This window comes from Typopeltis vanoorti, chromosome 19, assembly GCF_054136105.1.
Source record: "Typopeltis vanoorti isolate ZY-2024b chromosome 19, IOZ_Tvanoo_1.0, whole genome shotgun sequence".
Classification (NCBI taxonomy): domain Eukaryota; kingdom Metazoa; phylum Arthropoda; class Arachnida; order Uropygi; family Thelyphonidae; genus Typopeltis; species Typopeltis vanoorti.
This window is the reverse complement of record NC_143567.1, coordinates 90519638-90545062: the sequence shown is the minus strand read 5'-3', so window position 1 is coordinate 90545062 and position 25425 is coordinate 90519638. Positions and strand designations below refer to the sequence as shown.

Below are 25425 nucleotides of genomic sequence, written 5' to 3'. Positions count from 1 at the left end.
GAATGGGGGCATGGAGATTATGCATCGCTATAGGAGGCTAATATAGCTTTTGATCTTCTATATTTGAATATGTCCGTAGCCTCGTATGCTGCAGCTTGTTGAACCAAATCGTTGGGGTGTGTTGACGTCTTTAGGAAAACCTTGGATGCTAAGGATTGTAGAAAAGAGAAAATATAGGGAATATTTGTATCTCTATGAAGTTGATTGTTTCTGACATACCACGGGGCGTTCAGAATCATTCTCAAGCACTTGTTCTGCACTCGTTGTATCTTGATAATGTTAGTATTAGAGGTGTGGCTCCAGGCTGGAGAGGCATAGGTGATTATAGGACGAATCGTCATCTGGTATAGTTGCAATTTGATTCTGTTGCTGAGCTTGCTATTTCTATTAATTAGCGGATAGATCTGAGCTATGGCTTTAGATGCCTTTGCGCACGTAGACTTGATGTGTTGGTTGAAAGATGGCTTTTTGTCGAGAATTACACCCAGGTAATTTGTTTCTGTCTGCTAGGCAATTTTAGTATTGAATAGTAACACATCTCCTGCAGGAGACATTGGCCTTTTTGAGAAAAGAACGGCTGAGCTTTTCAGGGGGTTGACTTCCAATCTCCACTTGGAGAACCAACCCTCCAGCTTTAGAAGGTTTTCTTGAAGCTTTCTGGTAATGAAATGGGGTCTGAGAGATCTGGTTAGTATTGCCGTATCGTCCGCATACAGGGCCAAAACGGAAGTCATCGGATTGTGCGGGATGTCTGACACGTATACGGGAAAACAGCAATGGAGCCAGTAGACTTCCCTGCGGCACTCCAGCAAAAATATGGCACTGGGACGATGTAGAACCGTTGATTTTAACTTGCATTGATCTATTCTGAAGATATCAGTGGATTAGATGAACCATTTTTAGTGAAGTACCGGCTGAGATAAGTTTGTGCAGGAGTCCAAAATGCCAGATTTTGTCAAATGCTTTGGATAGGTCTAGGAAAACAGCCCCTGTACACTGGCGCCAGTTGTAGCTGGTGGTGATGTATTCGACAATTCTGTGTATTTGCTGAGTAGTACTATGGTGTTGCCGAAAACCAAACTGTTCTTTAGGGAGGATGTTTATGTCATTTACTGAGGTTTGGAGTCGTGAGAGGATGACCTTCTCCGCAACCTTACCCAGATTGGAGATGAGACTGATTGGACGATAATTTTGCGGTAGGTGTGGGTCTTTGCCTGGTTTATGTATAGGAATTACATCAGCCAGTTTCCAGGTGGAAGGAAAATAGTGAAATCTTAAAATTGCATTTATTATACTGGTCAAGTGCACTACTGCTTTTCGGGGCAGAAGTTTAATCACCCGATTAGTAATGCCGTCTGGCCCAGGAGATTTTTTGTTCTTTAATTTTTTAATAATGTCATATATCTCAGCAGGTAATGTTGGTGCAATATGGTCAGTGCTGGTGATAGGAAGTTTGAGTGAGTGTCTGACCTTGCTGTGAATCTTATATATGTGGTCAAAGTCAAGGTTTTCATACGAAGGCCTGCATTGCTCCTCCAAATTGTATGCTATAACTTCTGCTTTGTCTACATCTGTGTGAGCAAGGCCCTGGTCAGAGAATATTGAGGGAAGGGATCTGACTTTGATTTTGATATTTTTCAGTAGTCCCCAGATGGATCAGTAGGTGAAATGGAGGCTAACCTTTCTTCCCATACTTGGTCTCTTTGAGCGCATTTCTTATTGCTCCATTTAATCTGTTTAAATTTGTTTTATCTTGTGGCGCACACGTGTTATGAAATCTTTTCTTAGCTCTGTTTTTGTCTCTGATCAAGTTCATGATGTCTTCAGGCAAACGATCTGGCTTGCGGGCAGATTTATAGGAGGTAGCTACCGTTATAGCAGAATTAATTTGTTGTGTGAGATTTTTAACTGCAGTTTCTACTTCTTCTTTTGTGCGTATGTAAGGAACAGGTCCAATATAATCCTTCAGTGCTGCTGTTGACAATGTTTCCCATGCTATATAGGAGTGAGAAGGACAAGACAGGTATTCTTGTTTTTCCAGCAGTAGTAGAATTGGGTTGTGATCGGATGATAGTTCATCCATGGATATAATGCTGTATTGAGTTTGATACCCTGCAGGATAGCTGTATCCAGGATATCAGCAGTGCCAAACGTACTGAGATGAGTTGGTTCGGTGGGGCCTGCCACAACAGCGTTGCTTGATCCTAAGTAATTGGAAAGGATGCAACCATTCTTGTTGGTGGTTGAGCAATTCCATGCAGGGTGCTTGGAGTTCAGATCCCCGGCTATAATGGTCGGCTCTCTGACGCATAAGATGGAATTTAGGTCAGAGTGTAGTAGAGATTTTGGGGGAGGGTTGTAAGCTGAGTAGATTTTCAATCTGCCAGCAGAACTGGGGACTACTTCCACGCCTGTGATCTCAAGGTTAGTGGTTGAAGAGTGGTGCTTAATATAAAATTTAATGAAGATGGCAGTGCCACCGCCTCTGTAGAGTAATCTACCATTTCTGTATAGGCGATAACCCCTTATTTTAGGTTTGTCTGAGGGTTTCAAATGAATTTCACTGATTAATAAAACATCTGGTTGATACCTATACGTGAAATCTCGGAGTTCCAGAATTTTGTTTTTGAGGTCATTTGCATTCCAAGCAACGATCTGAAGAGATGCTGGAATGAGTTTGTTACTATTCATTTATGAGAGCTCTGAGGATGACCTGCGTTTCAAGAAGAAATCTTTTAGTGGAGGTTTCAGTAGGGTTTGATAGGCTGAAATTTTGTAGCATGTTTACTAGTGCGGCCGTAATAACAGCTGTTAGATTTTTAGGTGCTGTTGGTTGATTTTGTTCTGGAATTGGTCTATTTGTGCGGGTCACATCGGCATAACTTCATGTTTGCTTTTGGGTGTCTCTATGTTTGGAGGTCTCCGATTGTGGCCGCTGAGTCTCCGGATTTGTTTCCTGGGCCTCTGGTGTTCTTATATTGTAGGAGGAGGGCTGATTGACTGCCTCCATCCGTCTGTTCTTTGGGTGCTGAGTACATCCTTTGTAGTTCGCAGGATGAGGGCCACCGCAGTTGGCACATTTGGCCGAGGTGGTCCTAGGCTTAGTGCAGGTATTGGTTGGGTGGCTGTCCCCACATTTCAAACATCTATGTTCAGCTCTACATAGATTCTGGACATGGCTAAACTTCTGGCACCTGTGGCACTGCCCAGAAGATGATCTTTTCCGGAGTGGTTCTGATGTGACGATGAGACCACAGACTGTTTTTAAGTTGTAGATATCCTTGTAAATTTTGTGAATCTCTACTAGGACTAATGGCATGGGAGTCTTGTCTGCTTTGTACATTCTGCTGACCTTGACTGGAGGCAGATACTGAGAGTTCAGGTCAGCAGCTATTTCTGCTGTGTCAATGTCTTCACAGACACCACGAAGGACTACTTTTAAGTTTTTTTCGGAGTTGAGCGCAAAGGTATGAGACTGGATGCCTCTGTCGTCCAGTTCTTTGGTCAACCTTCTATAGTCTGTCACTGTTGCTGGCTGGATCTTTATGCCTTCATCCATGTTTTTGGCCTTAATGAAGCCAATGTGCAGATTGGACATTGTGGATCTTAAAGCTGCCCACTTCTGCTTTTCTCTAAGGATGATCGGAGGCACCTTTTCTTTGGGAAAAATAGCGGCGTCCGAACCCTGAGAATCCTGTTCCATTTCATTATTGTCATTGTGCGGTTCTTCTGTTGTTCGCTTTTTGAGTGCGCGCACTTCTACAAAGTCTGAAGGAGTAGAAGGCACCGATTCTGACTGACCTTCTGCGACACTTTCCGGGGGAAACGTGTCGTAAAGTTTCACTTTTCCCTGCCAATTGTTAAGTAGTTCACCTAGTCATAAATTCTTTATATACCTCCTCGAATAATGTCTCATTTAGCTGTTTTTCCATGATTGTCAATGTGAAGTATCTTATAAAAAAAAAAAAAAAACCGCTTACCGTGCAGTTGTAGTCTTACCGGCACTGCTATAAGACTGTACTGTTCTGGCAAGAATACTGAATCAAAAATTGCATGATCTTCGAGACGCATAATACATAATATAATAAATAATAAATAAACGCACCACAATTCCAAAAATGACTGAGGACCATTATTTGTAGAAATATAACCCCAATAACCCCAACTTCTCTATCAAAACTTTTAGCATAGCATAAAAACACAGCGGGCATTCATGTATTCCCTGCAATATAAGTCCTTATCCTTATAAGGACTGGCTTAAAGGGGCGAAGCAATAATGCTTTTCATCTTCCCCGTTATCTGTAGAGGACAGTGTAGGGATAAGGTGTTATTAAGCTATTAAAGCTCTGATCATGGCAGGAGGGTAATAGCAATAGCAAAGCCTCAGTTAGAACTTCATTAGCTACAGCATTGCCATCCATTACCCTCCAAGGGTATTGGATTCTTCAATCCATAAACATCATCCTCCACAATATAAGTCATCTTTGAAAGTGACGAATATTTAATTATTATTATTAAAATAATTAGGTGTTAGAGAATATTATTAAAGATATTTTATTATTAGTATTATTTTACTAAACATTTTGAAGTATTTTCAGCAATATTTAGTTTTAATAAAAATAATTACATATAAATGTAAAATAAATCTCCTGACATAAAAAAGCGTTAATAGAATTAAGGTTAAAAAGTAATGATATGCTTCACATATCGTAGGCGTGTTTCATTGTTGATTTGAGCTGCATATTGTCCATTATAGCCAAATTCTGTGAACTTGGCTATAATGAACGTTCTGTTATGTACGTCGACCAAAGATGGTTTGTGGGAAGTCGTGAAAACGTCTCTGAATTTGAGAATATAGCTTGTTATCGGTATAATCTTTTCAGGGATTTAGGTCTAGTGGTCCGTTCCAATTTTTTTCATCACTATCTTGCCATAAGTTTCAGAATAAGTCTAGCCAGGTTTTCTCTTTGATTATATCAAATTGAATTTTTTATTTGACCTCTTTATTAATGTTTCTTAATATTTTTTTACGAGTTGGGTCTCGTCGCTAAGATATTTTTCAATTTCGCTATGAAGTGATTCTTGTTTTTCTGTTTTCTTTTTTCCCTGAATTGCTATTACTCTTTTGCGTTTATTAATTAATTTCTGCTCCTAGTGAATTTGTGAATTTTTATTTTTTAACGTTTAGTTTTTGAATTTTAAAAATATTTCCAATAATACGTATAAATGAACTTTAAATCGCAAAATCATATTGCTAAATTATATCTGCAATATTTTATATAACATAGTCCTTATAAGGACTGGCTTAAAGGGGCGAAGCAGGTATGCTTTTCATCTTTCCCGTTATCTGTAGAGGACAGTGTAGGGATAAGGTGTTATTGAGCTATTAAAGTTCTGATCATGGCAGGAGGGTAACAGCAATAGCCGAGTCTCGGTTAGAACTTCGTTGGCTATAGCACTGCCATCCATTACCCTCCAAGGGTATCAATCACCACATCTCACGGTCGATTAACCATCCCATATATATATATATATATATATATATATATATATATACAGGGTGTTCGGGATAAATTTGACAGTTTCGTAAGGAAAAAGAAAATCTTCTTTGTATCTATTAAATTTAATGAATTGACAAAAAAACATTACAGGCAGAGTTAATTACAATACTATCAACAAGATTTACTCAAAATAACCACCATTAGCATCGATCACAGCTTCAATTCTGCTTCGGAACCTCGAACAAGCTGATGCTACATCCCCCCTGGGAAGGGCCGCAAAAACTGTTTTAATTTTATCCATTAACTGGGCTTTTGTATTACTGGAAGTGCGATTGGTGTCTTTTTCAACTGCGCCCCATACAAAATAATCCATGGGGTTAAGGTCTGGGGAGTTTGGAGGCCAAACATTTGGACTGGTGAAGTCGTAGAAATTTTCAGACAACCATTTTTGACTTTTCCCAGAGGTGTGGCAAGGGGCCGAATCCTGCTGCCATACATACGGCCTACCATTGGCTACCCTTGTTATCCAGGGCTTGACTACAGTTAGCAACTCCACGAACAAAGCCCGAATTCCAATGCCAGGGTTCTTCAACACCTGTTCCTGCAGATTTGCGAGGAATTCTGCTGTACGAACGCAATCAGATCGTCTGCTAGGGATCTTTCTTCTTGCTACATCCTCGTAGTCACCATTGCAAGTCTCTAGTTCATGCCTGATTGTTTTTACTGTATTCAGGGAGCATTGGGCAGCAGTCGTAATATCCTTATTTTGATGGCGGGAACGAATCATCATGATACAAGTTATTCTCTTCCATGATTCAGGTGGGTTCCAGCTATCCATCCTTTCTGACATCTTGTATATGAATGAAGAAGGGTCCAAACTTTTAAATGAAGAGAAGTGTGTGTTAATACATGTAACTTACGGAAAAATATAATTAATTATAAATATGTCAAATTTATCCCGAACAAACATAAGTCCTTATAAGGACTGGCTTAAAGGGGCGAAGCAAGAATGCTTTTCATCTTCCCCGTTATCTGTAGAGGACAGTGTAGGGATAAGGTGTTATTGAGCAATTAAAGCTCTGATCATGGCAGGAGGGTAACAGCAATAACCGAGCCTCAGTTAGAACTTCATTGGCTACAGCATTGCCATCCATTACCCTCCAAGGGTATTGGATTGAATGAATCAATCTCAATCACCGCATCTCACGGTCGATTGTTCATTACCAACATATATAACATAGTCCTTATCCTTATAAGGACTGGCTTAAAGGGGCGAAGCAATAATGCTTTTCATATTCCCCGTTATCTGTAGTGGACAGTGTAGGGATAAGGTTATTGAGCTATTAGTAAAGCTCTGATCATGGCAGGAGGGTAACAGCAATAGCCGAGCCTCAGTTAGAGCTTCATTAGCTACAGCATTGCTATCCATTACCCTCCAAGGGTATTGGATTGAATGAATCAATCGCCCGCCCCATATATAACATAACGCATTGAAAGTTATAAATATTTAATTATCATTATTAAAATTATTAGGTGTTACAATATATCTGCAATAATTCATCTATAATGCATTGAAAGTGATAAATATTTAATTATTTTTATTAAAATAATTAGGTGTTACAATATATTGTTAAAGATCTTTTATTATTATTATTATTTTTCTAAGCATTTTCCATCCTTTGCATGTTTCTTTCTTGTCTTTGATTATTGCTTCAATATTCTGATCCCATTTTCTTATTCTCCCATTTCTCTTTCATTTATTTGTTTTATTCCAATACTTATTAGTATTTTTAAATTATTCCATCCTATCTATATATCATAATTTCATTTTATCTATTTTTGTTTTCCATTTATTCTTTGCAAATTGTAACGAATACTTTTATCATCCAAGAGTTGAACTCGAAAGTATTCCTGGGATTTCTCTTTCCATTGATTTGGTTAATTTTAAACCATCTTGATTTTTCTTGGGGATTTTCTCAATTGCTTTGAATACCCCCTATTATATAGTTTCATGTTAGCAGCTTTCCTATTAGCTATTATACACTTCATTATACTTTTTACGTTTAATATTTCTGAAGTGAATTTATGGCAATCTTTACGCATAAAAATAAAATGGGTTAGCACATGTTTCCTGAGACTTTGGAGTAAGAAATAAATTCGGCTAGATTGTTTACCGACCATCCTTCACGACTAAAATAGGTTGCGGATGGCTTCGATTTATTCGAAGTGTCCCTTCTTTAGTCTGTACCCAGCCAAGCTTTCCACTGAGGTTGATATACAACCCTCCACTTGGTTGCTCAAGTGGAGGTGAGAATGGGATTAAAAAGGAGAGGTTAAGTGAATCTGCTTCTGAGGATCATATATTCGGCATTCCCTTTTGAACTCATAATATAACTATTGGATATAATGATGGCATAAGAAATATAACTATTAAAGTCAATATACGGCAATTTTTTTAGTAGAATTGTTTTTAGTTTCCAGATCACTGAATGTTTTTTTATTGTTTCATGATGGGCTAGGCTTGAGTCACGTAATCTGTATTTCTTGATAACTTTGAAATATTCTTTCAGTATTTCTCCTAAATGATCTTGTTTGTCAGACATAATATGCCAGACGAGCCGAACATTTTAAGTGTTCAATCATTATTTTGGTTTTTTAGACACTTTATATAAATCAATAAAAATGTCAAGATACACTTTGTTGGTACTGGTTTTGTAAATTTAAATATAATCTTACGTTTCAAATTTTAGCAAAAATTTATTATTTTTTTCCAAGAAAAAAAAAACAACAACTTTGGAAATATTGTAAATTTTTCTGCTTACAGTATATATTGAATAGTCAAATTATTAGGTGCACTTACCTAATACTAATATATTCCCTTTAACCGTTAGAATAATTTCAAGACATGAACTTCACAAGGTGCTGAAAACGGCTCCATAGGGATAATAATTAATGCATTTTAGATCATGTACCATTTGTTTTATCCTGAATTACGGCAGATATCTGTTAGAAAAAGCGTTACGTCCGACTATCATACTGTGCTCAAAATCATTAAGCCATACAGTTGGCCCATTTTCGGCTCTGATCTGCTGCACACACAAAATCCTTCGGTATTTGTCTACCAATATTATTTCACGTGGAAGATCACTTGATTACAGTTGCCGAAAGCGATGAATTGGATGGATGATGATGATATATTTAATAAACTATCCAATTTAGTATATACTGAAGTTATTTTTCATGCAAATTGAACCCAATTTGATTTTTGTTTTGTTTTTATTTTGCAGCAACCGACGGACGTTGGACAAGCTGGTCTTCTTGGTCTACCTGTAGTCCCGACTGCAAGAATTATCGTCGACGTTCGTGCAGCAACCCATCACCATCTAGCGGAGGTCGGTATTGTCCAGGAAAAGACATGGTGACAGCAAACTGTACAGGAGGAATGTGCAAAGGTTAGTGGCAAGCTGCTTTAAAAAAGATTAAATAAAAATATAAGTAACGTGACAGATAAAGGATCGAGACATTAAAATGTAGAACTCAGAAAGAAGGCAGCACGTATTCCAGTACGAATATTTCGAATTTTTTTTGCTGGTATCAGATTTTATTAAATTAACTTGTATCAACTACTTTGTTCACATTTCTAGGGATATTTCATCAGGTATGGCCTACCTTCTGCCCTTTGTGATTGGATCTCCAGTGTCCTGTGTGGGCGGTGATACTTCATTCCTCTTTGTAATTTAGCAAACCTTCTAGTGCACACTTCTTAAATCATCCACATCAATATCTTACACCTCGTTACCATTCTCCCTTAAAAAGAGGACAACATAATGAACTTCAGTGTTACTAAAACTTACCCCACCCCTATCTCATTTCCTGGAAGGTACATCCTTCTTCATTCTTTCTTACTTTTAATAATATTTAATTCTCCATTGAGGATGGGATTGTTCTTGTTGAACTGCTGAATACTTTTCCTTGCACAAACACATCACATCCATGACCTCCTCAGCAAATCTTGGAGTCCTCTTCCATTCAAGACATCAATAACTAACTCACATATCCCGCAACTTTAGCAAATTTTCTTGCATTTTGGTCGGGTTCATCAGAAATCTCTAAAAAATGCTTATTGCTACGTAAAGGATGGTAATCCAGTAGCTGATGAACTCATTCACAGATTCCTCCCAATCGCATTTCATGGACTGTTTTTTGTTTTTCCTGTAGGTTTTTCAAGAAGTTCCTCTACCAAATAAATCATCATCATTCATTCACTTTCCTATATGCTTTGTAAAAACACAAATAATAAACAAACCGAACCATATTTTCATATTTTTCCCTCAGTGCTACATCCTAAAGCCGTTTAAAAGAAACATCGATATATAAGACTCCTTTCTTCTTAACCATTTGTCACGGAACTAACATAAGTTTCTTAACGTCTTATGTGTGGAGTTACGGTAAAAACTAAAATAAAAAAAATCAAATTAATAGTAAATGAATCCATTTTTTTCTCTGATTTTGGGAACTCATCTGAATCAGTGGACTCATCTTTCGCTAGCTGACTTTGCGTAGCATTTACTATGCAAAGTCAGCTAGCGAAATTCGGATCATTTTCACAATCAAAAATGCCCTAAATGGCTTTATAGAGAGTGAATAACTTTGTTAATGTATTGATAGGCCTTTCATGGTCAAATAAGTCATAAAAACTACGTTGTTCATCTTCACTGGATCGTTCTTCTGCGTAACTTCTATTAGATAAGTAGATTGCAAAAAAATTTTTTGAAGTGTAGTTAATTTATCGAGATCTTGGCAATCGATTACGTTGACTGAATTCATTTTGCACTTTCAATTTATTCCGTGAACACACACACACACGTACACATACGAAATAAAGGTTGTCTCTATCACTTTCATCGGTAATGTTATTTTCAACGCCTCTTCAGACAACAATTACTTTCTCGGCTTATATCATCTTTGACGCGTGAAGAGGAACTGGATGAACATAAATTAAATTGATCCTTGGAATATCTATTTTGCGGAAGTAATTTCTCGATTTTTTTTTTACTGCTTAACTGCCATTTTCGAAGTGACGCACGTCACAAAACATTACCCATCTCTGTCAACCATAGTAACTCGTGTCCTTTCCTAATACGTCAGTGTCTACCGAGTTTGGAATGGTGGAGTGTCACTTTTCTCCAGTACAGACACGGGCAGCCACTCTCATTACGACAATGGAAGCCAGCGGCCACTCACCAACGTTCACTCAGAGAGAGAGAGAGAGAGATTAATTTACAAAAACTAAAAGTGAAATTGTAGCTAACAATAAATCAAGTGTCTGTAACTTCTTAGCTGCCAGAAGTTTTTAGAGAAATAAATCTTGACAAATGATAGAAAAGAATGACATTTTATTAGTATATTTTTTTTTGAATACTGTAATTAATATAGTGCGTTGGAACTATGTTATATATAAAGATCAATGTTTGTTTGTCCCGTGTTCGAATCATCTACTAAAAGTTTTCCCTATATTTGCTTTTATTTGATTGACTGTGATAAGACACAGGAGGTCTGAAATCCAAAATTTTAATTCTTCCAGTTTTTATGGGGGGGGGGGGGGTACCCAAACCACACAAATACCTCTTTTTTATTTTCTTTCTTCTGTTTCGAAGTCGAGTTTTTTTTTTCTTTTCTTTCTATTCATACACGATAGAATGGGGAATAAATTATCTCCATCCGTAGGTACTTTTCCCCCATTCGTTTAGGAATAGAAAGAAAAAAAATTAATGTACGCGATAAAAAAAAAAAAAAACTGATGATGTTTGTAAATATTTTTTTTTTCATTGTTTCCGAAATATTATTCTGACTTCAAATTTTGTAAAATCCGAAAATGCATAAAGAACTATATTTAAAACTATATTTGGCATTCATTTTCTTCAAACCGTTAATGAAAATGTCTTATAGAAGACGAACGTATTTTTAAAAAGAATGCAAAAGAAACTACAGATCAACAGTATAAATAATAAACCTAATACAGGATGCTTCAAAGAGAATGACCCGATTTCAAATAATTATATTTAATAATGAAAAATGTGGTATAGTTACAAAATAAATTACCAAGTATGAAGTAAGGCCTAAAGTTTCACTCACCACAATTATAAATGCTCAATGTGCCCTCCACCTGCTGCACGGACAACATCAAGCCGATAGTTGAATTCATTCCTAACGCGTCTGAGAGTGTCTTCTGTCACAGAATTTACTGCAGCCGTGATTCTGGTTCTACGCTCATCCAAGTCAGCGGGTAATGGAGGAACATGAACACAGTCTTTTACGTATCTCCATAAAAAAGAAGTCACAAGGTGTGATGTCTGGGGATCTTGGAGGCCAAGAGTGTAGTGGCAAGTCGTGGGGTCCCGTGCGTCCAATCCAACGCTGAGGCAATGTTTCGTTTAGAAGCCGACGAACTTGGAGGTTCCAATGTGGCGGTGCTCCGTCTTGCTGAAAAATGTAATCTTCAGATTCTTCATTCAGCTGTGGAAGTAGCCAGTCCTGCAGCATTTCAACATAGGGGTTACCCATAACAGTGTTTTCCTCAAAAAAGAAAGGGCCATAAAGCTTTCTAACAGAAACCGCGCAAAAAAAACATTAAGTTTTGGTGAATCACGTTCATGTTGTACAATTTCGTGTGGATTCTCAAGTCCCCATATGCGAACATGAAAGGTTGCTTCATCACTAAAACTCAACCTTTGTAGGAAGGTGTCGTCCTCCATGTCCACTAACAGATTAGCACGAGAATCTGTTTTTTTTTTTTTTTTTTTTTTTTGTATCAAACTCTGGACTAAGGCCGTTCACATGGTACAAGTCGCATTCATTTGTGGTTCGTGGTTGCAGAGATATACAATTTTCAAATCGGGACATTTTTTGACACACCTTGTAGATAATGATCATTGTTATTTCAAGGGCGGTATCTTTAAATTGAAATTACCTTTTGGAAGAAAGTAGGTTTACGTCCACTGATTCTAAACAGTACTTAACACACACACACACGCACACAATTACAAAAGTAATTGTGTGCGTCTGTGTGACTTTCACTCATGAAAGTTTATAAACCTATAAGTGAACTAACAATTTTTTTTTTGGTTATTATTATTATTTATTCATTTTAATCTGGTCTGGAAAAGCTGGCTCTAGAGACCCAACATGCAACTTTTCAAGCCATTCAGGCCTCCGTTAAGCTGAGCAATGGCCTCATACTAGGTGACGAAATTCATTTCCCCGGTACGGATAATCACAATCCATGCTCAGCGGGATTCGAACCCACAGCTGGTTAGCGTATTCTTAATAATATAGGATACGCTAGCACTGTCTTAATAATGCTAAGATTTTTTTTTAGTAAGAGTCGATTTTTTTTTCTCCAGGAGATGATGAACCGCTTAGCTAGTACAAGAAGAAACATAAAGGAAAGATCACAATCCATGAAAAAAAAAAAAAAAAACCTTGAAAAACTTGTATATGAATATACGAGAAAGAGAAGCCTTTAGACATCGCATTTAAACTCTCCTAAACTGATGTTTTTGTCTAAAACAGTTATAATTAGACACAAACTAACGATAATCTTAAACTCTTGTAAATAGGTAGCTTCTAATTTATACGTAAATAATCTGATGATAGAACGACTGCTAAGTTAGCGATAGAAAGAAGGGAGAAGTAGCATGAAAACTCTCACAGCTGAAAGGCTGCTATTAGAGAAATATAATAGGAATCTTTGGAGTGTGTCTAATTGAAACACTCTTCGTTCCAGTACTTTAGAATCCCTTCAGATTTTTCCGTTCTGTCGACATCAAACTCACTAGCCGAGTTTGTCAGTACAATCTAAAAAAAAAAAAAAAACATGGCAACTAGAAGGTGAACTTCTAGCACGTAACAAAAGAATAAATCTTAATGCTAACAAGAAAAAAAAAAAACGTAATAAGGACACTCGCTTTTTATAAGATTCGAAAACTTAAAGGAAGTCAGGCTTGGAAGAACACGACACTAAAGAATCGTGTAGCGAATTGGTGTTGAGGTTAAACAGAAACATCACAGACGGAAAAGTCAGTTCCAGATCATTAAGGAGAAGCAAAGAAAAAGAAAAAGAAACCAAAATTCTGTACACCAGTCGCGTGAGGATATAAATAAATACGCTGTCTTTGAGACGATACTTTATTGAGGCTAAGAATGGTGAGAAAGATATTCCTTTAGTCTACCCCATAATGAGATGCTGATCTGGAGGCAATCATTTCCTTGTCTCTTCTGACGAGAGTATTGGGGCCACGGTGATGGCTACACGAGCCCTGCCGTACTTGCTCTATGATGTCGGTGATAAATGGAAGAAAAGATCTGCGAGTTGAACGTGAGGCAATAAAAACTAAGTCAAGAAAGAAAGTTATTGAGTTGAGCTTGAGTGATAGCGGCTACATAAACAGATAGACAGATAAATAGATTAGATAGATTGATAGAGGGAGAGACATTGAGACTTATTATTCTTCTATTGAAACGATGCCTCAAGGGAAAAAATGACTATCTGGACGCGACACAAAGATGATGGGTCTGAGAAAGAATAAAAAAACTCTTTTAGAAATAAATTTTTTATTAAAAAGTAGGGATTTGAAATACTGTATGCTTCTTATTTATAATATTTATATTAATAACAAGTTTAACATCAAATTATAGATATCTTCAATAACACCATATTATTCATAGGATGTATTTAGTATTTGAGACATTCCGAGATATGTTAGCGAAATCCAGGGTGATTGATACCCTTGGAGGGTAATGGATGGCAATGCTGAACCAATGAAGTTTCGTTGGTTCAGCATTGAAACCAATGAAAATTCGATTAATCATAAGTCCTTTTTTAGGACTTCCAGGGTAGCAAATGGCAATGCTGTAGCCAATGAAGTTTTAACTGAGGCTTGGCAATTGCCGTTACCCAGCAATGACTAGAGCTGTTAGCTCAATAACACCCCATCCACACAGATTTTATTCATTCATGATGACGGGATCTTTATCCCGTCAACGACTCAGTCCATCTCCCAGTTCTCTTAAAGAACTTAGCGAAAATTCATCGTTTCTTCTGTTTGTCAACGCCAGTGAAAATAAAACTTCGGAAGTTACCCTAAAGGCTTTGACCTAATTAGCGTTGCGTGTATCGAGTTTTCTTATCCCTCTTCTTTCCCCTTTGAGCAACAAGACAATTTCGGGTATTTTCTTAATTAGTTCAGATATCTGTAGACAAGGATCGGGTAATTAACATTAAGTAATTACCAGTGTTCCTGGACCAAGGGTTAACAACTCAATCAAGAACGAAGAATTAAAAAAAAAAAATAGAAAGAAAGGAATTAACAAAGTTTTCCATAGTGATGAATCTTAAGATTACTCTCCCTTCTTTTACATATGCAGAAAAAGTACTTGCAGACTCTTTTGACTACACTGCACTACCAAAATATTGAGTAATCATTAGTATATAATAAATAATGATTTATGTTACGCATGTCTGTTTATGCCAAACTATAATCTGTTACTATATATATATATATATATTCTCATCTTCAAGTGAAAAGCTCATATAAATATTCCCCTCGTCATGACGAGAATTGAACCAGGTCTTTTCCATTCGAAGGGCGCCATTCCGTTGTTCTTCCATTTGCTATGGAAACTCTGAAGAAGAGTTTAAGATTCATTGTTTGTATGACAATATAAAATAACAGTGAATAGTTATTGTCTCTTTTTCTAAAAAAAAAATAAAATTAATGAAATTTGATAATTAATTATATTTTTAATTCTTAAATTAGCTGTAAATAATAGCAAAATGCTATTATGGATTTATTTTTATGTAGAGGACACCAAAATTTTTCTTATATAAATATAAATGAAAATAATTTAGCCGTGGTAATGGTTACTAATGCATCTCATCTCTCCTAAGGTGACATTGTTGAAAGAAATTGGTGACAGAAAATTCCATTTCAGCAGCGAACTAAGAAATTTATGATCGATAATGTATTTGGATATTTGTGTTTCTCTGAAAGATTTGCATACGCTAATAACACTCGATAGTGACGAGTGCGTAAATAAATGTGCTTCTGTTTCACACAGAAGGCGAGAGAGATGTTTCCTGAAATGTGACGTAATCCACTTGCGAATGGAATAAAAGTTTGTACCACAATGCAATGGAGTCGTAGCCAAATAATTGAGATTTAATCTGGTGGGAGCATTTCCATATCGTTGCAGCATTGCCAGATTAGGTGATCCAATACAAGCTTCCGTTCTTTGAGCAGACATCTGGAAAGTTTCCCACATCTCTTACTGCTCTCGTTCATGATGTGGGTAGAAGACGACAATGAAACCGACACTTTATCCTCTCCGCTTCCTTCAATCACGAACAACAGCATTAGCCAATAGTGGAGAATTCTGTTAAAGCTTTACAGAGAGAGAAATGTTCCAAGATTTAGTTTCCATTTCAACGGGTATTTCTCTCGCTTTTAATACCTTAATATATAAGGTGATATTAATATTCATGTCTGAAAAAAAATGATTTGAAGGAGGGTATAACAAGTTCTAGAAATAAGTCAATTCAATAAAACAGTATAGGACTATGTAAAATTCATTGAAGTTTCCCCACCCCATAAAGGATTCTAGGAAACTACGATTTCAGAAACATTGACTTAGAATCTACTTCCCTTTTACTCATTTGGAAAAAGTGATTTAAGAAAAGTGAACTCCAAGGTGAATTTATTGTGTTTGGTTTACAAGTAGCGTGTCTTTATTATGGCAGAAAATAAAAAAAAAGAGTTTCCATGATAAAAATAAGTATGCACATCAGACTGAGACTGATTAACCCAGTTGTCGAGTTAATCGGTCGTCCCAATCAAAAATCTCTAGAAACTATTCCTTAACAGAACCCTTGTTTAACCATTGACAAACGTAGTATGTCTCAGTCATGATGAAGAGGAAGAAAAAAGTCTGAGAAAAATCCATGATAGAATAAGGATTCCATCATGAAAAAAAAAATTGTATTGCCGAATTGAAGCCTTTTGGCTCTTTATTTTAGTAAATACTTTTATGCACCGACCGACAGTTCGCTTACGAAATATACATCTCTCCGACGTTTCAAGTTCCTTAGTACTGAGAGTTTTTGCTCCCGGTGAAGAGGGGGGTTTGCCTTGAGAGAGCATTTTGAGTCTCCGGGGTGAGTGTTTTCCGGCGTGACCAGTGGGAGGTGGGGGGCTTTGTCGGTGGGCGCTTTTCTCTGGACTACGAGCGGTTCTGCTCAGTGGTAGGGTGAGCCTGTCACTAAGTGGAACCAACGCTGAGTTGGACGATCTTTCGGTCACTCGTGGGGGAGTGGTCCGGGGGATCGCCTAATTTTTAGAGAGGCCCTTTATTTAAACACCGGGCCAAATGCCAGCCAATTTGAAACAGCCGTCAGGCCAGTGAAACCTTATCAAAATGCACCAATAGGAGGCGAATATACAGACGCTTGGGCATAGTGATCGTGTCTCCTATAAGGTCCGGCTACGGTAACTCGTAAATGTCGGCGAGTGTATTCCCGTAAGCTCTCTCTGGTCAAATTTCATACGAAACTTTTATAGTTTCTGTATTCGGCTTTGAAATAATGTTGGATTTAATATTCACTTGATTTTTTATATTAAAAAAAAAAAAAGGTTTCTTAACAAATGAGAAGTTTCGTTGATTACTATGATTAGATCAGACTTCTTTGTCACTTTCGTTGCTATTTCAACATCGAATAAGTGAGAAGAAAATTAAGCCTAACGATTCATTTATTTAGACCCTTAAAGAAATAGATAATTTTAAGTAAACACGTCTTACGGATAAGGAATTGTGAAAACTTACATTAAAACGGCCCAAAGCATACAATCCACAATAATCGTCTATCATACTGTTTTATCATCTACGCGGTTTTTAAAAGCAGGTGTCATTCTCCTCCCTTGGACGTACTGCGTCTAATTAAAGTTGTTCTCAAAAGATAAATCTTCGTGTTTATTTTTCGTGATAAAAAGAAAATTTCCACTGAGCTCTGATCTGAGCACATAACTTACATTAAATTGCAGTGTTAATTAAATATTCTGTTGTGTGTAACGCAGTTTCTTTCCTTCCTACAGCATCAAGAAGCAAGGAGACAGTTCCGGTGTATGACTTGGAGAGACATGAAGAGGGTGAGTCCTAAATTCTTTCTCCGCAGTAAAATGTAACAAACTTGCGTCAGCTGCATAACTGTCATCGTAGTTCATAGCTCTGACGCGATTACATCCGGTTCTTTCTTTGTTCCACTAATAAACATAATATTAATATTTGTGACACAACACCGAAGATAATGGACATATTTGCATGAAGTAATTAAACTTCGTTCAACACACATTCAAAAGATCCGCCTGAGAAAAGAGAAATAAATGGTCTCCAATTAACAGTAAGTATTTGATTATTTCTATAATTCATAGCATCGGGCAATGCAAATAAAATACAAATTTTAAGATCACCTGTTCTAACATTCCTGCATTGTTAAAATTTTACAAGTAGCGCCTTCTTGCGGAAAATTTCCGATCTGTAACTTTATATAAACCTATTGTAAAATATGAAATGGTGTTTGCTTTATACCACTTGTTTTTAAAAATAGTTTTAAATTAATAAAAATATTTAGTATAATATTCTAACTATTTTAAAAGTAAAATACTTTTTTATATATGGTTAATTATTAGAGGGAAGCGAGTAAAACTATTTATTATAAGTAAGCAAATAAGGCTAAAAAGCAAGTCAAACCAGAATTTTAAATTATTCTGCCCATTGGCGAAGAATTCTTTGTATAGATCATTGCGAATTTCGGAGTGTGTAAATGATTTTGAGATTCAAAGAAACCACGAGAATTTCCATAATCGAAGCACAGAAAGGCTTCGCTAATGAATGCAACTGGAAAAAAAGAAAGAAAGAAAAATTCAATGTTTCTATAAATAGTTCACTTCCCAGAACGGAAGGTATCGAACCCTAATGGATTGAAAAATACGATCACATCGAAGAAGAGAAAGTGGGAGCGAGAATACGTGCCTCGCGTGCGAGTCAAAAAGTTCAAAGTTAGCAATAACTCAAGAGGAACAAGACAGTTTTAAGGCGCTTTGCTGAGTTCGGCACTTGCAATACTCAGAGAGAGAGAGAATGAAATTCTATGTATGATTCAGAGAACGCGTTTAGTAGTGGCGACAGAAGTAGTAATACTGATCATATACATATTCATACGTATGCATTTACTGTACTCAGAACACTACTGTTTCATAGGGTGAAGCAAAATGCATTCTATACTTCCCGTTGTCTGATACCTAGGATACAATGAAGGGGAAACAATTATGAGCTTTTAGCTCACCCTGTGAGCCCATGGGAGTTACGTATCTTCATTTAAGATCAAAATGGCTTTAGACCTTTTATGCTTGTAGAGGTCTTTTTCATTGTAGTTTGCAGCTTGTTGTACCAGTTCATAAGGATGTGTGGCCGTTTTAAAGAAGACGTTTGCTGTTAGTGAGTGTAAAAAATGAGGAGATTAACTGTGTCCCAGTTAATGTGAACATTTCTGACAAACCATGGAGTATTCGTAATATAAAAGCAAACATATAAAATTACTTGGTAACCCTAATATACAGTATTCTCAAGTTAAAAAAATTATTACATCTATATTTTCTCCAGAGATTCTTATTAAAAATAAAAACACCTTGCAACAACTTGTATAGGTAAAATTGATAAGGCTTGAAGGAATCAATCGACCGTGAGATGCGGTGATTGATTCAATCAATCCAAAATCCAATACCCTTGGAGGGTAATGGATGGCAATGCTGTAGCCAATGAAGTTCTAACTGAGGCTCGGCTATTGCTGTTACCCTCCTGCCATGATCAGAGCTTTAATAGCTCAATAACACCCTATCCCTACACTGTTCTCTACAGATAACGGGGAAGATGAAAAGCATTCTTGCTTCGCCCCTTTAAGCCAGTCCTTATAAGGACTAACCTTGGTATATTTAGGGTCTAGCTATTCACTGAGGAGACCTCAAAAAAAGGTTGAAACCGGTCTGGACCTCACCCATGATGGCAATGCTGTAGCCAATGAAGTTCTAACTGAGGCTCGGCTATTGCTGTTACCCTCCTGCCATGATCAGAGCTTTAATAGCTCAATAACACCCTATCCCTACACTGTTCTCTACAGATAACGGGGAAGATGAAAAGCATTCTTGCTTCGCCCCTTTAAGCCAGTCCTTATAAGGACTAACCTTGGTATATTTAGGGTCTAGCTATTCACTGAGGAGACCTCAAAAAAAGGTTGAAACCGGTCTGGACCTCACCCATGATGTATTGCGGTATATATACATCTTTTAGTGAGATGTAATTTATGTTATGGGAAAATACTAAGAATAGTGATCAGAGCTTTACCCACCTTTACAATGAGTTGCCCTAGTGTTGTACCATCTTTAGACTTGAACTATGTTTCAGGCGGAAACTTAATTATTTGCTTAGTTAGGATTAGGAGTTAAATAACCAAGCTTATAAAATTACTTGGTAATAGAGAAAAATCTGATTTAGTCTACGTTTTAACGTTTGAATTTTAATCCCATGACGTCTCAATAGCGGAAATAAGTTATAAACTAGTTTGACATTATAACGCTGCGATTTAATTTTTTGATTCTATTTGATTTCATGGACACATTCCATGTTGTAATGCAGCAGTAATATATATTTGAATCGTGATACTTTCAGTACGCTTTCCCCGTGAAGACCCGCATACGTAGTGAGGTCATTTTGTTACCTTGCAGGGGAATGAGTATAAATTTAGTAGTTATAATTGATTTGGCTTTTTTGTAGTCAAAACACATTGAATATTATATAAGAGATCTAACAAAACAGTAGACATTTCATCTGTATGTGACACGTGACCGTACTTGGTAAGGTGGTACATTGTTGGAACATGTAATCGAGCGAGTTGTGCAAGTATTGAAGCTGCAGGGGCAGTATAACAACAGGTACTGAACGGAGTTTTTAATCACAGAGATAATAGAATGGATCTATGTCAGGAGATCCTCTGGAAGTTGACGGTTAGTACTCAAAAAATAAAATTTATTGGAATAAATTATTTATTATTATCAATTATTATAAGAATAAGGCAAGTACTCAGTTATTATAGAGGGCGCCTGTGAAAGACTGTAGAAATGTGACAATGGAATGCTGACATTTGTACATGCCTCACACTAGTACTATCCAAGATAAACCACATCAAGCTGCATCGATCCCTTAGAATATGACGCGTTTTGAAAGCCTGCAGGAGCATCTGGATGGTGGTCCTCTTGCGGTAGTTGTCCATAGGGCTCTTTTACTTGCGGACTCCACCATCATTGTTCTGGCTCACTGGGGAGTATTATTTCCGTACAAACACAACTGCGTCTGTGTATACGCGTGCGCCCTTAACTCATCTACTAATAGGGGGGAAGGGAAATGTCTGTGTTAGTTGTACAAGGAGCTCAAAGCTATATTTACCATTCCAGTTTCCCGATTTTCACCCCACACACAATGTCGTTATGCATGGCAACCCTCAAGTAGCGCGATAGATTTCACACGCTGTAATTTTCACTAAGTGAACGAAGAAGGGCAATTAAAAGGGGCTTCTAGAGAACGCGTTTGGAGGCTATCTAACGGGGGAGGGAGGAAGACTTTAGTGCAGTTACCAAACAAGTCGCTCGCTGTTCACAATTTTCGCTACACATCAGCCGACGTGGTTGTCTTCCTGCATTAACTTAATGGCATCCGCGGCTGTTCTTAAAACTTCCGCTTCGGTTCTATCGATGGCCTTAATGGACGGGACGTCTTGAGCAAGCAAAGGCCGAGTGTCTTGGATAGAAGGCTGTCTACCGAAGGTCATGTTACTTCCAATCGTGTTCCATAACAGTTCATAGTTTGTGTCAACCAACGACTGCTTAAACAAGGTTATTTTTGTTCGAACATCAAGTACAGACTTCTGCAACTACGAAAAGACCATTCTGTTAGTTTGAACCACATACGGTACTGTTGTTTTGTATTGTAGTCGAAGCAACTAGGGCTATGAAACCTCCGTATATGTAAGCTAACTATGTGTTTAGGTTGAGGGATTAAAAACTCGAGTTCTATCTGACTGGCCTTTAGTTAAAAAGCTCTTCACATCCTAGACGGAATTCGATCTCAGGTCTTCTTTCCAAGCAAACAGTTTTTCTTTTAAACCAAATAACCATTTTTTTTTTAATATTCACATTCACACTTTCAATTCTCAAAAAAAGAAAAGTATCTCAATAACCTATGAGATTCGCAATTTTTTTTTCTCATAAAATAATTATAATATTTTGATTTTTAATAAATCAAGGTGTACTATTTGTTTTACAAATTTACAAATTTTTTAAAATAATCAAAACATTTAAAAAATATTTCTGATAATATTATATTATATCATTATGTTTTTTATAAATAGTAATTTTAATTTATATGCGTAGTGCAAATTAGTATGCATCAGGTTCATATTTCAAACAAAGAAAATTTTTATAGATATTAAACACAACCATATAAAAAAGCTAGCTAATATCAACGAACAAGCAAAACTTAGTTATAAACTATAACTTTTAATTTGTTTACTAAAACAAAGAAATAACGCACAAAAAAGCATGTAAACTAGTCAGTTGAATCGGCAATTTGAAATATTGCCATCTCAAATGGTTACTAGAAAAATAAATTATATAAAAGAGCTTGTGATTCTTAATAGGCCAGAACTAATTCTCAGTGTTGTAGCTCAAATCCTGTGTAAGGCCAGGATGTTTGTGAAGTCTCCAAGACAAGATAATATCTTACAGTATGTTTATTTAAAAGAAAATGGTAGAGTAAACAATGGATTTAGGGTTGGGACTTTAGTATCGTAGACAATCTTAAGGTGAGTATTGTCTGTTTTTTTTTAAACATTTTTTTTATATTATAAATATTGCGAAGTGTCCACGGCAATAAACCTTAGGATTTCAAAACAGAAATCTCCCTCTGGTGATGCAACTCACCGATACAGATATGTATTATTTTAAGGAGGAAATTCCTCAGCATGTTGACTGCACATGTCCAGCTCTATGGTCAGGTCTTGTTTTCTTAAAAGAAAACAACATTCGGTCGCTGACATTTTCATTTACAGCCAGGATGGGTATATCTAACTCCACTAAAGACTACTTCCATTAATGCGAACTGATTGAAAGTCTTCTATAAACAAACCACTCATGAAAACATCCCTCTGTGGGTTTTCTCTTCCACCCCCATCCCTTTTAGTCCTTCTACCTGCAGCAATTCCACCCAAACGCAGTATTTCGGGACAAAGTGGGGCAATCGCTGAGGATGGAGCGGAAAGAGAGACAAAACCGCCCACTCTCTTAAGAATACACTAAAATCTATTTTAAGAATGTGGTCGATTCGAAAAGATGGGGGGAAATTCGTCTCCGGCAGCCGCCCGTGTGTGTATGCGCGCGCTCTCTCTTCGGAATCGCCCGCTCTTTCAAGAATGTTGACGCTTTAGCGGCGGAGACACTTCGACCGTCTTTTTCGCGGTATTATTGATTAGTAAAGCGCTTTTCAGTACAATGGCCGTCTTCCCCCCCCCACGTGAATGATTTGCATATTCATCACGAGCTGACAACCACTCCCGGGTCACTACCGAAACGGCGGAGTGTCGTCGATGTGCATGTTTCAATTACACATAATTAACGGCCGATTCTCAAATATGTGAACTCTACGCAAACAGCGAGGCCGAACTTTCTTCCTATTCCCCCTTCTGTGGAGTGATATTAGGCTCATTGATTCCTTTTTCTTTCTTTCGCCCCCCCCCCTCCATCCCCATCGATTTTTTTCTTCTTTTCCGAGGCATCCGTAAATTGTTCTGCTGTGTGTGTGTGGCTATTCATTCAGCTCGTGTCTGCTTTTGTTCGATCTCGGCTGAAACAGTGAACGCTGAACGGATACGACATTAAGGTTGATCATATCGTTGTTTGCTGTGTGTGTGTGTGTGTGTGTGTGTGTGTGTGTGTGTGTGTGCTCGCGCACACACACACCGAAAGATAGTTTTAACATGATTCCTGATTCCCCTCCCTCCAAACACATGGGTACCTTACGAAGACAAATCACAATCTGTTTCTTTCTTTCTATTGGATAATTTGTGCTTCGAGATAGTCTGACATCTGAATCCTTATTCATTCTGTCCCCCCCCCCCCCCACTTTCTCAGACTGTACTCAAGCGAAAGTTAAATGTAACTCCACTTGATTGTTTTCTGCTTTCCCTTCAAGAATTATCTACTTTTTGTAATCCTTTCAAAACCCTCCAATCAAATTAAATCTCAGCTTTATACCGTGTATATACAAAAACTAACCTTTAAGGAGAAAGAAGAAATCTATTAATAATTTTCTTAAGAAAACTTTGGCTTTGGGTTGTATTCGTTGGGAAAAACAGATTTTGAAAGTGTTCAAAAACAACAGAAGTTGGAATGTGTGTTGATGTTGATTAGTGACTGTACGTGTTCTTACACCATTAGAGAGCTGAGGAATTGGCCATTTGGATGGAACAATGCCCAGGAAAGTATCTATAAAAACATAATTGCAGAAATAGTGCTATGAGAAAGTGATTGGAGGTTGTCTTATAAGAGAATGGGTCATCTATTAGGCGGATTTCACTCTTCAATATCATGTTATCAAGAATTCTTATGGAAGTTTTGGGTGCGCTATCCCAAATGCGAGAACAATATTCTAAGGTCTGTCGTATTTATAGTGTTAAGAATTGAACAGTGTTTTGAACAACAAAAAAGCTTTTCTTTTTCTTTTTTTTTTATGAAGGCTGAGGAGGTTATGATTAAAATATATTCATGTCAGGATAAGCAAAATGTGAAAGTCAGCTGAAGAAAACATGACTGGAAATCAGGACATAATCAAAAGTAAACGAAGCGGAAATAAAATCTTTCGTCCTGTAATAAGACGGAACTGTGTTTTGATAATATTGAAATTTGCTACATTATCTTCACCTTGCTTCAGAATGGTGAAGAAATCAAACCAGTGTTTAAGACATTAAAGGTTCGACGTATTCCGTAACCGATTATTTGTTTACCCACGATGTTTATCTTCCGAAGATGATACGTGGAGAGGACTGTCATTAGTACAACTATGGATAGGATTTGAAGTACGAGAGATGGTAATATATAGGAAGAAGAGCATAGGCGAAAGTACAGAACTCTAACTTATTTCAGCATTGATAAATCTGTCGAGAAAGAGAAAAATCAATGACCACAGTGGTTTCTTCAAATCTTTCCATGCTTGTGTTCAAGGATGGGTTAGTATATTAAGGTGGTGGTGATGTAGGACGGAAATGGTGGAATCCATATTGCTAATCCCTAATTAACCAATAGGTCTCTCGATGACGAAAAAGCTGTTCGTTCGTGAAGCACTGGGACAATAGTTTAATGGCCTGTTTATCTCTTATTGGGTACAGTCTGAATGGAGCATACTATTGTGAGATGTTAGGTGAAGATGGCAGCTTATATAGACGATACAGGATGAGTGCTAATTCTGGACAGGATTTGAGCACAAATGGAGAAATACTGGACCAGATGACTTATCAGTATCAAATCCAATGAGAATTTTTCTAATGTCTTTCTGGAGAAAGATCAGAGGAGGCTTGCTGTGAGAAGTTCATGGTGTTGTAGGAGATAATTTTCCTTGGTTGTCTATACAAGAATTCGATCTTTTTCTCGCCAAAATCTGGTTCTCACCGGTTTAGCTCTAATCAAACTTGTTTCTCCTTTTGTATATAGCAGTTCACGTTCCAGCACGCGCTAGGAGAAATTTGCATGTTCTCTCATAACAACCAATCAAA

The 25425-nt window shown here is 37.2% G+C and overlaps 1 protein-coding gene across 1 annotated transcript in view; it reads left to right on the top strand.

Moving 5' to 3' along the window:
• LOC150096330 (netrin receptor UNC5C-like) overlaps positions 1-25425 on the top strand; it is a 164343-nt gene that overhangs the window by 2814 nt on the left and 136104 nt on the right. Inside the window, exon 2 of the mRNA XM_090409032.1 lies at positions 8789-8953. Coding sequence (XP_090265158.1) covers positions 8789-8953 — 165 coding nt within the window. The remainder of the gene's footprint in view (positions 1-8788; positions 8954-25425) is intronic.